This window comes from Phodopus roborovskii, unplaced genomic scaffold (genome assembly GCF_943737965.1).
Source record: "Phodopus roborovskii unplaced genomic scaffold, PHOROB, whole genome shotgun sequence".
In the NCBI taxonomy this organism is placed as follows: Eukaryota; Metazoa; Chordata; class Mammalia; order Rodentia; family Cricetidae; genus Phodopus; species Phodopus roborovskii.
In genome coordinates, this window is record NW_026125853.1 from 146,721 (window position 1) to 164,882 (window position 18,162).

The 18,162-nt window shown below is 39.0% G+C and overlaps 1 protein-coding gene across 1 annotated transcript; it reads left to right on the top strand.

Annotated features, from left to right (window-relative positions):
- Nucleotides 1-7,405: 7,405 nt before the first annotated feature.
- Nucleotides 7,406-9,985, top strand: Usp26 (ubiquitin specific peptidase 26). The gene has a single exon (XM_051178813.1). It carries the CDS (start codon nucleotides 7,406-7,408, stop codon nucleotides 9,968-9,970), a length of 2,565 nt encoding a protein of 854 aa, XP_051034770.1. The 3' UTR covers nucleotides 9,971-9,985.
- The last annotated feature ends 8,177 nt before the right edge of the window (nucleotides 9,986-18,162 follow it).

Consider the following 18,162-nt stretch of genomic DNA (forward strand, 5'->3'; position numbering starts at 1 on the left):
AGTGAATAAATATATAAATACAATAGTTAACAGGGCTGTCTACAAAATACTAAGACTAGGGAAAGAATTAATGTCAAAAACTCCTCGTGCTGTATAAATACATGCATTCTCAAGAGAAAACGTTCTTTTTTTTTTAAGAGAACATTTTTTAATGAAATAATCATATTTAACTTCTGGAAAATTATCTTTGCTTTGTTTTCAGCTATGGCTTATTAGTAGCACTAGCATAGTAATTTTAAAAGAAAGAAAAACATGTTCTGCCAAATCTGTCTCTCAGAAAAGCTTCAAAGCTTGAATAGTTCATGGGAACAATTTGCTAGTCTAGAGAATTCTTCCCATTTTGGTCAGGGCCTCCTATGGAGAGATTTATGTGCAGTGTATGTCAAGAGGCGAAGTAATGGCATTTCTCTGCTTATACAATGACATGGACGTTTGCTGAGTGTAGAAATGCACCTTTAAAGCAGACAGAGAAAAAAAGAAAGTCTGCCCTGATCCAATCATTTTGAAAAGCCATGCACACTGAGGCTGGGAACAAACATAATGACGGGATTTAATTGCTAATGCTCTAGAGGCAGTGTGGCTCTTGATGTGTTGACCTTTAACCCAAACTTGGAAGAGCAGAAAAAAAAAGAAGGGGGTAGTTTCTTTTCTCCTTTCATCAGCCCTCCCTTGCCCAAGCCCCTATACCTGATCTTGCTTTCAACCCAATCCATACACACCTAGTGTTCAACTTTGTCCTCGGTTCTCATCACGTGCTGCCAGCTTGGCGGACAGCTTGAAAATGAATAGAAAAACACAGAGGAGGAGGAGAAGACAATAGGAGAAGGGAGTGTTTTAAGCTGTTGACAGCTGCTTAGAAGCAGGAGGCAGAATTACAGCTACTGAAGTGAGAGACGCTCCTTCCCCTACTGCTACTGCCTTCGCCTTAGTATTTCATGGAGCATGTGTATTTTAAAATATTTATTAAATTTTGTTTATTTTTTTGTGTGTGAATGTGTGAGCATATGCATGCCACTACACATGTGGATGTCAGGATCATGCTGGGAAATAGCTCTCTCCTTGCTCCGTGTTGGTTGGGAGATTGAACTCAGATTGTCAAGCACTCCAGCAAGTCTGCTTACCAGCTGAGCCATTGCTCAAGCCCACATTTCCCCATATTTAATCCTCTATCCACATAGCGTCGTTCTTCTCAAGGAGTTTTTTCCCATTTATGTATGTGTGTACATCTATATGTAAGTATGTGTACATAAGTGCAGGTGTTCAAAGGCACCAGAACATGGAATCATATCCCCTGGAGCTGGAGTTAATGTCGGTTGCGAAATTGGTCTAAATAATAATAATAAAAAAAAAAAAAAAACAGAGTCAGACATAGAGGAAAATGCTGAGAGATCAGACAGAAGGAGCAAGGCAAAACCACCTTTACCTCATTAGTTTTTCCTCTATCTGACTCCAGGTTTTTATTATTTAGACCAATTAAGAACTCCATATACAAGTTGTGAGCTATTTGACATGAGTGCTGCGAACTGAATTGGGTCCTCTTTGCAAAAGCATTAAGCATTCTTAACTGCCTATTCATCTCTACAATACCATTTCTTTATTTTAAAAGGCCATGTTTATGGTTAACTCCCTTCATGCATTCAGCTCTGCTTTTTTTCTTACGCTTACTTTTAAATGAGCAGAATCTCCCACCAAGTAAAAATTCAAAGCTCCTCCTATTATGCATTGTACCAGGACAATTGGGCAGCTGAACGTAGCTGGAGGAAAGCAAATAGCGATGACTGGTCTCACGATACATTAACAAATAAGAGCCCAAGGCAAACCTATAGCTTGGAACTGCTTAGCAAGGTTAGCAATCCATTTGCTCTCACTCTTTTACAAAACCTTCAGAACTTCTTTCTCTGAAGATGTCTTTGCAATTCTCCCCGAAATGTAATTTTGTTTGTTCTTTCTCAAATCTGGAACCCCTTGAATCCCTTTGTTCTCTCTTTGAGACGCTGTTATATCATGACTACCAGGTTAAATCTCTCCCCCTACACTGCCCATGTGTGTACATGTTCACATGTATATGTGTACACGTATGTTACATACTTGCAAGTGGAGGAGAACCTCATGTTGCTCTTCAAATGCCTGCCTTCTATTTTTGAGACAGCATCTTTCAGGAGCATAGTGCTTACTAATTAGGCTAGGCTGGCTACCCATCAAGCCCCAGCATTTCTCCTGTCTCTAGTTCTCTGCTGCTGAAAGTACAAGTAGGTACCAGTATGCTTAGTTTTGTATATGGGTTCATGAGATTAAATTCAGGTCCTCATGCATAGTATGCAGTTAACCAAGTAAGCTTGTGCATCTCTCCACCACCTTTTTGAAATAATTACTACCATCTTACAAACCACATATACATACATATATACATGTATATTTTTTAGGTGCTGGGTACAGAACCCACACTAAGCCTTGCATATATTAGACAAACACTCAACTATTGAGGTATATACCTACCCTATATGTAAATTTCCAACTCTGCTACAGTGAATGTTTTGTAAGAGCCTGGACTATGTATTTCCTTACAATATTGTATACCCACAATTATACAGTGCTTTCCGGTATTCCTTGCTGTATTTGTTTAATGAACGAGTGGCTGAATGAATGTATAGTCACTTTTGCTCGTGGACTTTTGGGAATGGCCTTTCTTGTTCCCCAAACCCAGTATATTCACATACGATTCATGGTCACATTTCAAGGCACACTAAGCAATTATTGGAGGAAGTCTTTTATTTGGAATATATTGGGAAATCTAATGTACTTTATTAGTTCTACTTGCTCATTAATTATATTGTACCTGGAGTCAAAGTTTTATAGAATGGAGTCCTCAAAGACAGCTTTGATGATGATTTTTTTCAGTACACTTAACAGACTCTGATAATGCCACTGGCCTTTCCTAAGCCCACTAAGACACTCATAATTTAAAAATAAATGTAAATTGAAGTTGTTTTCATTTTTCAGCGGTTTTGCTTGGGCTCATTAGAAATGGCCAGAACTTTATTATAAGCTTCAGCGGAACATACCTGATTTTATCATTTCCACTCATTGCATGCATGGGTAGGTCACTACTACCTTCATAGTTTCTTATCTAGTGAGGTAACTAAGCAGCTTCTTAATATATACTAACTCTATCTTTTGCCTCTCATCTCGAATATTTTCTGAGCATTCTGAGGGCCGGGAGTATATCTTAGTGATAGAACACATGGTTGGCATTTGTAAGGTCCTAAGTTCAATTCCCAGCGTGGCAAAAGAAAAAGATTGTGACATAAGCTAATTAAAACTTATCATCTCTGATGACAATTGGTCTAGGCAACAATCTATGAGTATAGCAGAATACCATTAGGCATCATTTTAAGGACTTTTTAATGGACTTTTTTTTCATTGACAGTCATGTTTAGTTCTATCCTAGGTCTCTGGGTTATCCAGTCTCTGGGTTCTGGTCCTCCAGGCAGAGTCAGATTTGGGCTCCCTCTCATGGTGTGGGTCTCAAGCTGCACCAGTCATTGGCTGGCCACTCCCATAATTTCTGTGCCATCTTTATTCCAGCATATCTTGTAGGAAGGTAGGCAGAGCAAATTGTAGGTCAGAGATTATGTTGCTGGGCTAGGGTTCCACTCCCTCCACTGTAAGTCTTGCCTGGTCACAGGAGATGGCCGGTTCAGACTCTGTGTCTCCCATTGCCAGGGTTCTTAGCTAGGATCACCCTCATAGATGCCTGAGAGTTTATATTGCACTAGGTCTCTAGCTGTCCCGCAGATGGCCCTGATTCCGTTTGTCTCTCCCAGTACTCTTCTCCCTCTATCATCCTTCCACCTGATCCCTTCTGTTTGTCATCAGAGAGGCTTTACATAGCAGTTGATGGATTATAGATCCAGAGAGTTACAGAAAAACATTAGGCAGACCTCAGGGAAGCCTGTGGAGGAGGGGAGAAGGAAGGATTGTGGGAGCCAGGGCTCTAGGACACCATAGAAACAACAAACCTGGGCTCATAGGGACTCACAGAGGCTGAACCAACAGAGACTGCATGGGACTTGATATGCCATGGCTGGATAGGCCTGTACTTTTCTGAAGATAAAGGATGAGTGCATGGGGGAGGGGCAGACGCAGGGAGAGAAGAGGGAGAAAGGGGAAACGTATCAGGCTGGAAAAAATTAATTAACCAACATGTCTGCCAGACCAACTGCTATACATTAACTTAAGGAGAGAAACAAGAACTTGATGTTATTACACATGATCACAGTTATGTAATTGAAGAGGGACTGACAATAGCGCTGTTTCATAGCCATTGTGTCGAAACAACTTTCTAGAATTTGTGTATCTGCCTCCAGACTGTGGCACCCTTCGTTTTAATCTTGGAGATTCAGACACAGAATGTTACTCGGTATCCCAGGCAAGCCTGAAACTGACGAGGTAGCAAAGGATGGCCTTGAACATACCGCAATCCTTCTGCCTCAGTCTCCCAAATGCAATGGTTATAAGCATAAGCCACTATACCTAGCTTGTAAATCCCTTTGTATCAAGATACAGCTGTTGGCTATCTTAAAACATAACCACTTTACCAGAACACCCAAAAGAAAATAATTCTATCCACTTCCTTTCATACACACACACACACACACACACACACACACACTCACACACTCACACACACATTCCACCATGGGTATGTGTTGTGTCAAGTCCTAAAAGTAATACCAAAGAAGTATTTCCCTAGATCCTTTGTTCTCATTGAAAGGAAACTGCACTTCATTTGTTACTTCTGCATACTGGTGGTTTAATTTAATTTGTTCATGTCCATTGAATATTTACATTCTTTGTGTTCTTAGAGAAATGATCGCTGTGCCCAGCATTTGAATATATGCTCAGGATATCATAATGTAAAACTAGCTCAATAAATACCAGAAGAAAGACCAATGTGTGCTGAACTAGTAAATTACCAATGATGCAGACATTTCTACTGGAAGTATTTGTTTTTTAAGCTCATGGCCAACTTCTTTTTTTGTTTCTTTGTTTTTTGAGACAGGGTTTTTCTGTGTAGCTTTGGAACCTGTCTTGGAACTCCCTATGTAGACCAGACTGGCCTTGAACTCACAGAGATCCACCTGCCTCTGCCTCCCAAGTGCTGCCATTAAAGGTGTGTGCCACCATCCGGCCCATGGCCAACTTCTTGATATCATAGGTCATTCCTCCAAATCTGACCGAAGTAGCACTGTTTTGTGAGTTTCTGGCAATGTTTTGAAAGCTTCAGCTAGCCTAATATATTGTGCGAGTATCGTTTGTAGTGAAGCTTCCTTTCATCTGCATAGAATACTCACATAGTTGTTCTTGGGGGAATCAATACTCTTTAGTTTAAGATCTTTTAAATATATCCAAAGGAAGCTTCAACAGCTTTGACTAATGAGATGGAATGAAAAAGAGAATTTAAGTTTGGAATGTGCTGAAGAGAAGGTAGTGGTTAGACAGCTCATCTTTCTGTCAGCATAGATGGTCCTTGTCTTTGCTTATCACACTTACTGAGCTTAAAGATGTTTCCTTTATTTGGGAATGAAATGTAAATAAAACTTCAAGGAAATACAAATAGTGCTGCTATGAACATAGTTGAACTGATGTCTTTGTTGCATGGATGTGGATCATTTGGGTATATGCCTAAGAGTGGGATTGTCAGGTCCTGTGGGAGACTGATTCCATTTTCCTGAAGAACCGCCATACTGATCTCCAAAATGGCTATACAAGTTTGCACTCCCACAAGCAGTGGAGGAGTGTTCCTCTTTCTCCACATCCTCTCCAGCATAAGTTGTTATTGGTGTTTCTAATTTTGGCCATCCTGGAGGGTTAAGATGTTATCTCAAAGTTGTTTTGATTTTGCATTTCCCTGATAGCTAAGGATGTTGAGCACTTTCTTAAGTGTCTTTCAGCCTTTTTGGATTCCTCTATTGAGAATTCTCTATTCAGTTCTGTACCTCACTTTTTAATTGGATTATTTGGTGTTTTGGAGACTAGCTTTTTGAGTTCTTTATTTAATTTGGAGATCAGCCCTCTGTCAGATGTAGGATTGGTAGAAATCTTTTCCCAGTATGTGGGCTGCCATTTGGTCTTGTCCACTGAGTCCTTTGCCTTACAGAAGCTTCTCAGTTTGAAGAGTTCCTATTTGTTAATTGTTGATCTCATTGTCTTTGCTACTGGTGATATGTTCAGGAAGCAGTCTCCTATACCAATTCATTCAAGGGTACCTCCTACTTTCTCTTCTAGGAGGTTCAGTGTGTTTGGATTTATGATGAGGTCTTTGATCCATTCGGACTTCATGTTTTGTGCATGGTGACAAATATGGAACTATCTGCAGTCTCCTACATGCCAGCATCCAGTTATGCCAACACCATTTGTTGAAGATGCTTTCTTTTTTTCCGTTGTATAATCTTAGCTGCTTTGTCAAAATCAGCTGTTTTTAGGTGTGTGGGTTAATATCAGGGCTTTCAATTTTATTCCATTTAGTCTACCCATCTATTTTTGCACCAATACCAAGCTATTTTCAGGACTATAGCTCTATAATAGAACTTATAGTCAGGGATGATGATGCCTCCAGAAGTTTCTTTATTGTACAGAGTTGTTAGGTAACTTGGGTAAACTGGCAGACTTGGATACAGAAATCATTCTATCCTATATTTGATGGTTGTGAAGTTGTTATTCTTCATCTTTTTCAGTGGAGGTTAAGTGTATGGTTGTTTCTCAATGCTAAGTGAAAGAAGATGATCTAACTGGATTTAGAATGAGGTAGATAGATTTACTCTGAGTATCCTATATGTGAATTCCTATACACATCAAGGGATAGTCATTTGCAATGGAGACAAGGGGTATATAGTGCTCCTTTTTGCTTAGACATTTATTTTAGTTGTCATGTGAGCTCATTCTGTATATGTATATACCCAAAATACTGTTAACTATGCTCTTCAGCTATGCCTTAAAAGTCTTCTAAGAGTTTGATTATTTTCATTGGTAAGATAAAATTGATCAGAATAGAATTTAATGTGGTAGAAAGGAATTTTGATTTTATATAAATATTTACCTCATAATTGAAAGTACTTTCCCTTGGATATTTTTAAAAATCATGGTCTTGCATTGTTAACCAAGATTTTTGTCTTCTTAGAACCATAGGTTTTTCTTCAAACATATTGGTTAATTACTAAAGGGTTAGATGGATAAAGAGAACATGAAGAATTTTTAATATAGAGCCAACATTAGAAATAGTCATTGTTTATAGAAAGTAATGTACTATGTCTTTGTTGTCTCCTTAGGTAAACTTGGGAAGCAATTGAAACTACAGGATTGTTAGTAGTCTAAGATACCTGTGTTTTATATGCTAAGAAAAAGTATGGATCCTATATTGATGCATGCTCAAGTCCAAATGTGGAGTGCAAAGGCAGGAATGTCAAAGTCCAGAAGTGTATGCATTGAATCATCGGTAGGAAAACGGGAAGTTAAACTTCTGCTCTATTTCAGCACTGGCAAGATTAAAGCTTTGCAGGTAAACAATAATATTAAAAGTGTGATCCTTAGAACCTATGGCGAAGACCAGAATTACCTACATTTAACTTTCAAAAATAATGATTTCTTGTTTGTTGAGAAACTAACCACCACAAATGCCAGACAACTGAAGAGATTCCTAGACAAAGTCTATCAAAGAAATCTTCGGGCATCCAGGAGAAATGAGGAGGAGACATCTGGTGGTCCCAGCACAAGCAGAGAGGAGTTGGGTGGCTCCTCATCACTGGAACTTCATTCAGAAGCAGGTAGTAAATGCTTGGAGTCAGCCAAAGAAAGTGAAACATCAGTGCTTTGTGAGGTGCCTTTGTCTTCATCCTCATCAGCCACACTTAATAATATAGGCTTATTAGAAAAACAACTTGTAAAGAGGAAAAGATCCTCACCTGATGCAGGAAAGAAGCAAAAAGGAAATATGCAGAAGGGCAGTAGTAAAGGATTCGAGGCAAAGTCAGTGGTACCTGTGCATGATGATAAAGGGAAAGAGAGGGATGTAAGAAAGACAGAAAAGAGTAAACCAGGATTCGGAATTTCGTCTGAGACCAACTATCCTGGAGAGTCTGATTCAGATGCCCGTGATCTTCATGATCTTATTACAAAATTGTTTTCACCGTTCCTGTTGGAACTACACTGTGTGGAGAAGGGCATAGAGTGGCACGAGTATGTGAAGTCACTCTTACTGTACCCAGAGAAAGCATGGCAAGGTCTGCCTAACGTGGGAAACACCTGTTATATAAATGTAGTATTACAGTCTCTATGCTCCGTTCCACTGTTTGTTAATGATTTATTCAATCAGGGCTTCCCGTGGATTAAACCTCCCAGAGATGATTTTAACATGTGCTTGATGCAACTGCTTGTTTTCAAAGATATTTACAACATGAAGACTAGGGAGACGTTGCTTTTAAGTATTACCAAAGCCCTCTCAGAACTTGGACAGGTTTTCACTGCTGACACACAGAATGATGCTCATGAGTTTTTAAGTCTCTGTTTAGTTCAGCTGAAGGAAACTGTACAGAAATTATCCGTATTGTGGCAATCTGAAAATGAATCTGGAGGAAATAGTTTACTTAGACGGATTTTTGCTGACCATGCTATTATCAACAAAATTCCCGTTTGTCCCGTTGCCAGTAATTTTGAATTTGACTTGATGAGATCTATTTTTTGTAAAGGTTGTGGCCAGGCTGTTTTCAAGAAAGAACAGAGTAGTTATCTCTCCATCAACATTCCTCAAGGATTGAAAGGACAGAACTTGTCTATTCAGTCCAGTTTTGATCTTTTTTTTAAAGCTGAAGAGCTTGAGCATAGATGTGAAAGGTGTATGCACAACAAATCTGTTGCATTGCACAAATTTGGCAGCCTCCCTAGAGTTATTATTATTCACCTAAAACGCTATCGCTTTAGTGTGTCACAGGTGACAAAAAAGGATGAACAGCACATCGTTATTTCCAAGTATTTAAAGCTATCTTTTCATTGCAACAAAAACACAAAACCACCACATCCCATTAGCCAAAATGCACATGTTAAGGACGTTGACTTACTAAAACCCCTTCAAGAGTTGGGTTCTGATATACTGAAATTACCATTTAATTCAATAATGACCTCAAGATTCAAGGATTTCCCAACTGTAAACACCAGATCAGACAAGGAGTCAGAAGCACAAAATGTAAAGGGAGTTTCTAAAGTGTTGAGTGGAAAAGTGCAGCAGAAAGACCAGGGAAAGGATGACACACCAAATGTAATTGTGTCAGAATTAACAAACGAGACAGAAAAACTCAAGAAACATGAGAAAGCAAATTTACTTAGCAAGTTAGACCCTGGTAGCATCAGTGAGGCTACTGAAGATAATGACATCAAAATTCCAGAAAGATGCCAAACGTGCCAAGAGGCTCAAAAATGTTCTGAAAAAAGAAGTGATAAACAGATCTCGAGAAAGGCAGTTGCTAAAAGCCATCCAAAACCATGCTCCCACGAACAGATAGAAAACCCCAGGAAACCTGCAGAGTCACATACCCAGAATGGCAATCTGAATTCACAGGGCTCACAATATTCCAGTAAGAGCCCAGGAAACAAAGATGGTTTAGGTAAGAAGACAAAGCCTACAGGCAAGGTGAAATCACATAGGGATACTGGTAAAGAAGAAAATGCTTACAGGCTCATTAATATTATCAGCCATATTGGGAGCAGTCCCCACGGAGGCCACTATATCAATGATGCCTTTGACTTCAGGAAGCAGGATTGGTTCACTTATAGTGATCCACAGGTGGCAAGTATACAAGAGGACTTTGTATGTAAGGCTAGGCTTTCCACTGGATATGTCTTCTTTTACATGCATAATGAGATCTTTGAAGAGCTCTTGGCAAGGGAAACTCGGTCTCGCAACAAATCACAGAAGTAGTACAAGGGACATATGTCTCATAGTACTTATTTACCTGAGTGCCTCACTCACTTAAACTGGGACGAGGACAGACCAACATTTCAACAAACAATTACAGAGAAATCTGTTTACTAACTCTGACCACATCAATCCTATAGTTATAGCACATGTTAATAAGTGTTCTTCTGGCATACAAAATTGGAACTGCGTCTTTTGTATACTTTTTGTCAGAAAATAGATTTATTATTGATAGCAAAATCTTCAGTATTCACTACAGAAGTTGCATAACCCAGGGTTGCTTTTATATTGATAAAAATGCCTTATTCTACTTGGCAATCATAAACATTATGCCAGTAAAAGAGGTACATTTTCTCTCATTTCAGCCTTCTTTCTTGCATGATCACCATAATAAGTTATAATGAAAAAGCTCTTACATAATCAAAAGGAGAAAGCTCACATCCAGACAGCCAACAGTTCAGGCGAGTCTACCCAGTATTGTTACCCCAGCCTGGTGCTTTATTTTGCTGTCTCCCCATTTGAAATTGTTTAGTGTCCCTATCCCCTCCTTGCATTCTTACAGTGGTGATCACTGATTGATGGAGCCTGCAGTGAAGAGAAAGAACATTTTGTTTCCACAGAAGTTGACAGCTCAGGTTAACTGCTTAAAGGCTGTAGCCCTTTCTAGTTCTAGGGCCATAGCTTGCATAAGGTGTCTGGTAATCTTCTGGGCGCTAGTGACAGTGCCTCAGCTCCTCTTTTGAACACTTCATCAAAAACAGCAGCACCATCCACAGTACTGATGAGACAGAAGGAAAAGATTCTTTCATCTGGTCAATTATATTTTCTCAAAGCTTGCTTCCCTTTACCAGATTCTCATTTGCGTCAAAAGTGCTGCTCCTGCTTCTATCACCACTTCTATCCTGCTTCTATCTGAGCATGGACTCACAAGCACATCAGCGCCTGAATAGAAGCTGAGACTCCTCCCTTGTCCAATAGCAGCAAGGTTACAATCTCTGCCTTTTATATTCTAATGCAGTGGTTTTAAGAGTGGGACATGAAGCACCACCAGGAAGACAGGACTTGGTGGGATATGTGGGCTCTTCTGCATACCTACTAATCTCCAAACTTAGGACAGAGGGCAGAAATCCATTGGAGATTCTAATGTTCAATTAGGTTTAGGGTCACTGCTTTTATATGTAGAATATCTCTTGCAGTTATGTTATATATTTGAGTTGCTTGTAACATAGAAAGTTTTTGTAGCCTTTTTATTTCTCTTATATATGTCTTTCCTGTGAAAACACAGAAATACTCTTGGTAGTCAGTGATTTGGTTTTGTAAAAATGTACTGGGACCATGCCAACTGTATTCAACTAAATCCTGGAAGTAAGTATTGAATGTGGCTGATACACTTCTGAATCTCCTTGGAGCATATGTAGATGACACTGGACACCAAATAAGCCTTCACATTAGCCACTAAAGGCCCCCTTTTCCTTGGTGGCAAACGTGCTGGGTGTCCTCAGACTTTCATCTTGAGGATGGAGAAGCTCATTTGTGCTCAAGGAATTGGCATGTTTTTATGTTTGTCAGCTACCAAGTAACCTGCTGGATTTTGGTGATTTGGGCTCACTTCACCATTTTGATCTTCTCAGAAGGGCACTTGAGTCACATCAAAGGAGTTTTGTTTACCAGGACTTAATCTGCAAAACTGAACAGTTTTGTTCAGTCAGCATTAGAAGAGGAATTATGGATTTCTTTTTCATCTTTGTAGCATGGTATTCTGCTCCTTGAATGAATATACAATACCTGCTTTAAAATCTACTTGCAAGACCTGAAAAATCTAACTTCACTAACAAGCTTTGATATGACATGAGAAAAACGTCTCTAAAGATGATCTGAAGTCTGGGGAAAGCCACGTGCATCCTAACGTGGTGATATTCTGTAAACACTCAGTAATCAGACTTAATACTTCTAATCCTAAGCATGTGTTCTCTGGAATGTTTGCTCTTGCCTTTGAAGCAATGAGTATAATTCCTTATACCTGTATTAGAGTAAATTACTTGAATGTGCTACTATGTTTTGTTACATACACAGAAAAATGGCTTTTCAGACTTACTTTTGACAATAACAAATTTACCTCCTAGTATATGGGATAGTTTTAGCATAGTGGTTTTAAATTCTTTTTATTTGGTAGTTTTTTTAATTTCTTTTTGTCTCTTTTTTGTTTTTGTTTGTTTTGTTCTTTTTTGTTTTTGGTTTTTTTTTTGTTTTGTTTTGTTTTGTTTTTGAGGTGGTGTCTCATTTGCTATTATAGGAAAGGGCTACTTTTAATTCAAAGATCTACTTGCTTATGCTTCCCAAGTGCTAAGATTAAAGGCATAGGCCAAGATGTTTGACTTTTAGTGTTATTTCTAGTGGCCTGTAAAGCAGTGACTTAGAATTTAGTGCTGTTGGGGAAGTTAGATAATTCTCTTTTGTTTACATATTTTGTATATATGAGCCCTCTATCTTCTGCATATCAGAAGAGGGCAGTGGTTCTCATATTTTGGTTGTGAGCCACCATCTAGGTGCTGAGAATTGAACTCAGGACTTCTGGAAGAGCAGCCAGTGCTCACAACTGCTGAGCAATCTCTCCAGGCCTAGATAATGTCATTAAGGGAAAACCAGGTTTAAAAGCTTGAGATTCTCTTCTTTAGGGTAGTATAGAACCTAGTAGGAAGTTTAAAGGAGACCTGGAATTTGTTGAAGTAAGTGGGTGGTAGCTGAAGTATGTGGGTATTAGGAGTCCTTTTTGAATTGCTTTTATAGTTAAAGCTATTACACACAGAATGAGGAATTGTTATTCAATTTCTCTAATACTGAGACAGTTGAGGATAATGTTGGGAGTTTCATGTAGAGAGGGAAACTCCCAAGAGTTGGGCTTCTGAATTCGTCTTTTGACCTTTAGTTAATTCTGAGCCCATTTACATACAGACTTTAGAACAGTGCAAGTGAAGGAGTTGGGATTGGTGTAGGAGATTTTTTTTGGTTTTTGTTTATTTTTTCTTTTGAGACAGGGTCATACTGCCTTCCAAGTGCTGGGATTGAAGGCATGCATCATAACACCTGGCCGAATAATTGTTTTACAAGGTACAAAAGATTAGCCTTATAGTTTTAAAAGGTACAAAAGATTAACCTTTAGTTTGAGATTGAGGGATGTTTTTTGGGTAGGGAGTTTGTATACAAAAGAGTGTGTTTTAGCATGTGGCACTTACAAATATATGGCTGTTAAAGTAGGAACAAGGAAGAGAGGAGCAGAAACTCTCAGGTCACGTTTAGTTTGTATACTGCCTGTGTGTTGTTTCAAATAAAATATCAAAAAATGTAATCATGACCCAGTGGTTATTGTTTATCACAGATGTAAGCAGTTTTCCTAATTTATGGGTCGTATTTCCAGGTAATCCCAGGAGCAAAACCATGTTGCTGAGTTATTTTCTTTTCTGTTTAATTTATGACAGGTTAACACAAGAGCCTAAGACAACACAAATTATATTACATTTTCATTTTAGAAATTAGGAGTCCAGGTTTGCTATCAGAAGTCTGGAACCAAGTTGTCAGCAAAGCTGCTATCTTTGATGTTCAAAGGACAGAGTTTATCATGTTCTGTCTTGTACAGTCTTTGGTACTTAGCCTCGTTTTCTAATTCTTCAAAGCTGGCAATGTTGGGCTGAGTTTTTCACAATGAAACGGCTGGTTCTTTTTCTGTTTTTGTTTTCCACTTTTAAAAATCATTCTGCCTAGACTGGTTCCATTCAGATGACCCATGATAGCACTGTTTTCATGTCAGAAACTGCTTGTAACATTTGCTACCAGTGATTAGGATGAGGATGTTTGTATGCTACTCTACCTACCATACATGTCCAACCATACATGTCCAGTAGAAGTGAAGGAAACCCACCACAAAGGTGGAGTGGCTTAGACTGATAAAGTACAGTTTGGATCATTAGTGTCATGTTAAGAACTCAATGCTGCTGAGATTGTTTTCCCCTCTGAGTAACAGAGAAAGATAATAGTAGGTAACTAAAACACTTACATTATAACATTAATTAGAAAAATCAGGATTATAGTTACTTTCCATATTCCTATTTATTTTATATATCAGTTGTCTGCATGCCTATCACTTTTAGTATTGTCTTTCCTATTTCTGAGTTTATAAACAAGTTTATTGCTGGTTAGCTTTGTTATTTATTATTTCCATAACAGTATATTCACTGGTAGCCTGACTGAATTTGAGAAGACCCCAATGGCTGCAGTGGGCTTGAGACTCCCGAGTCATCAAATCTTGGAGGAGTGAGAACCTTAACAGGAAGAGTCTTTATAGTTAATTAGGTGGAATGATAGGATTGTTTTGGCACAAAGGCATTTGAATATGTGTGTTAGGTGAATATGGAAGCTAACTAGTCAAGAATAAATGGCCAGGAATCATACATTGCTCCTTGGCTTCAATTATACCCTCCAACACATTCTCAGAAACAACAGTAAGCATATGTAGTTTCTTTGTTTTCTTTTCTTTTTCTTTTTTTTTTTTTTTTTTTTTTTTTTGAGACAGGGTCTCTCTGTGGCTTTGGAGCCTGTCCTGGAACTCGCTCTTGTAGACCAGACTGATCTAGAATTTAGAGAGATGCGTCAGCCTCTGCCTCCCAAGTGCTGAGATTAAAGGCACGTGCCACCGCTGCCTGCATGTTCCGTTTCTTGATAGAAGGATCTCAACTGTAGTGTTGTAAGTGGAAAGGGACTTCTCGTTCTATTTCCAGTTTGTGATGTTGTATAGGTGTGAGAATATTTGCTGGTATACTATCCCAAGCCACAAATCCAGAATATGAGGTCCCTATTGACCTTTAAAGCTTCAGTTCGACCTTGGCATCACTCCCCTGCTGTATTTTCATGGATATTATATAGTCATGGGCCCTGGCTTACAGCTGACTCCTTGCCCCTGAGCCTTTCCCATCCTCCAGATGGAAGTGTGGAATAATTTGGGTTTCCTGCTATACTAGCATCCCATGTCACTGGCATGACTTTATGCTTTGCTATTGGTTTTAACCTTCCTTGTGCCTTTAAGGATTGCCACTGGGAATCCTACTCATGCATGCCTATATATCTATACATTGGTCAAGGCTTACCTGAATCTTGACTGCTACTTCTGCCCTCCAGAGAACAGCTTCATGTTTGGTATTGTAGTAAACATCTCTGCCATCAGTGGGCTGCTATTAAAGCTTCAACAGGGTAGGGATCCTGGCCCTAGGGACCCTTTCTGCATTTGGTCTGTGAATTTTCACTGTACATGCATACAACATACAGGCTTTGTAAATCCTGCAAACATTTACAGGGTTTCTTGATGTTTGAACTCTGGTTTTAATTACCACTCCCTGCTGATGCAGACTGAGATAAAGCCCATGAGACATTCTAGTTATAATATTCTAACTTAAGTCCAAAGATTTTAATGTGACATCATTTCTTTGGGTTTTACTTGGTGTTAATAGTTATGTAAAACATGGCAAAGGATGTTGAATTTAGAATCAAAGTACTCCAGTCACCATTTCATCTCTAGTAAAAGGTTGAGAGACAAGTAATAACCCCTTTTTTTCATGCTTCGTTTGTTTTGTTGATACCACGAGGGGCCACTGCCAGATGGTTTTATTATATGATTATAGTTCAGCCAAGATATGTGTCAATAACATCCTTTATGTATCACTCTAGTGCCTTCTTTTATCACCCACTGTCCTGTTTCATGTCTCAGTGTTGGGGTCAAAATATTTCAAAGATGGAACCACAGAAATGTTTGTTTCTGTTACTTATCAGTGTGTTTGATGACCATGGAAGTGGTTCTGTGTTTAAAGCACTTGTCATGAAAGCATAATGATGAATTCGGATCCCCTAAATCTATATAAGAACATGGTCTGCATATTGGGATACTGGGTATCCCCAAGGCAATTTAACTGGCTAATTTAGCCAAATGGGCAAGCTCTAGGTTCAACAAGAAAACATGTTTCAATATACAAGGTGAATAGCAGTCATCACCCAACAGCAACTACTGGCTTCTACGTGCATGCTCATTCACCAACATGTGAACACATGCACACCACATACACAGTTGACTCCCAAAAAGAGAAAGTGCTTTCTGTTCTTTGGGTGATGAAACATGATCCACCAAACTCAACAAACCCACATGGAGTTTATTGGGAAAGGGAGTAAAGGGAAGGGTAGCTGTTAACCAATCAGGAGCAGAAAAGGAGAGGGTGGGGGAGAGATAGAACAGGCAGGAGGCACTTGCTTATATAGAGAAGAAGAATGGTTTAAAACGAATCTCGGCAGTTGGGGCCATTGAAACTGGAGTCATGGAGCTCCTTGTGGCCCCAGTTCCACATGGTTTCTGTTTGCAGAGTCCTTATGCAGTCACTTAATGCATGCATGATGCAGTCATGCTGGTGTCTGAATGCAGTCCTTATGCAGCCACCTAACACATGCACAGCACAACCATGCAACCTTTGACAGCCTTTGAGTTGTCAGTGAGGAGCGATCACCTCTCAAAGATGGATCCTGGGGCGAGGGAATGTAGCCTGGAGAAGAGTGATCCTGGGGTGGGGAGAGAGCCCCAAGGATTAGAGAGGCCCCATGACCAGGAAAGGCTCCCTAAGGAGAAGGCCCAGGCCCAGGAGATGGCTGGTGCAGAGTGACAGGTGGGTGCTAAGGAGAAAGCACAGGGGTGGGAGAAGGAGAGGAGTAGGAAACAGGAACAGGACCAGATTGTCCAGGACCCAGGGAGAAGGAAAAGCCAGGAGGATATCAACAGTTTCTGTTAACAGACATTGAAAAATTCAGTGCTTGAGATTACAAGTATAGGAGATAGTACTAGCTAATGCATGGCCTAGAATAATTTAGCCAATATGTATTTGTATACTTTATAATTTTTTGTTTGGAAAGAGTAGTATAGCTAGGCTATTTTGTCAACATTAATGTGTTCTATTTTTTTTAGGTTAACAAGAGAAATAGAACCAACAAGTTATTTGTGTCTATGAGTATATATAACCTATATATACATATTTGAAATTAATGAAGTTATTATGTTTTACATGTCGATCCCAGTTCCCTCTCCCTGGGAGTTTTTAAAATACTATTAGTTAACTCGGTAGATGGAAGAAAGTAATTGTGCTAATAAATAGAGTTGGCTATTGTAATTTACTGAGGACCTGAATTGAATGAACTAAAAAGGTGCAAGGGAGGTAAATTTGTTCTCTTCTCAGGCTAGTACTTTTGGTCATTGGGCTTTGAGATTTCAGCTTGCTTGATGCAACTAATGAATCTTCTTGACCTCCTGATTAGTCTATCTACCCATCCTTCTGTATCTACATGCCTACCTATTGCTTATGAATATAATTTTTCCTTTTTCTTAAATGTTTTCATTTTACATACCAACCAGTTTCCCCTTCCTCCTCTCTTCCCATTTCCTCCTCCCACCTTCCGTCTAGTCATACCCCCATCTACTCCTCCCGTGGAGTCAAAGCATGGCATATCTTGACAACACTAATACAGTAACAAGTTTAAAGTATGCAAGGTAGCACATCAGACAAGAAATAAATGCAGGAGTCAGTATTGCAGTCTTGAGTGTGAAATACACAAGGTAAACTGGCATGCTGGAGACTATTTTGGATTTGAGGCAGAATTTCTTCAGAAAAACCAAGTTTTGCTCTTTAGACCATCTAATTGGAGCAGGTCCACATGTTTTCTTTATTTGATCAACTGATTTACAAAGCTGCATTTACAAAATACTTGCATAGCATTCCCTATGTTACTATTTGATTAAATATCATATATCCTAACCAATTTGGCAGACTGCTAGCCATCACATACTCTAAGTCCAGAAACTCAGGAAAGCCTGAGCAAAATAATCGGTTTTGTAAAAGAAAACTGTATGTTATAATATTAAATCATTACAGGATAAGAAAATATTCCTAGAAACAATTTCATATAGACAGTGTTAACGATAAAACAACAAATACCCAATTCTTAGGACAGCTTCTGCAGGATACTAAGTAAAACTCATCTAATTAGTTTCATGATTACAGGAGCAAATGTTTTACATCAATTGATGTTTAAATTTAGTACGTAACTCTTGCTATCAGGTTATGTCCTACTATTTTTTAAAAGATGCATTTGATTTTATGTTTATGAGTGTTTTT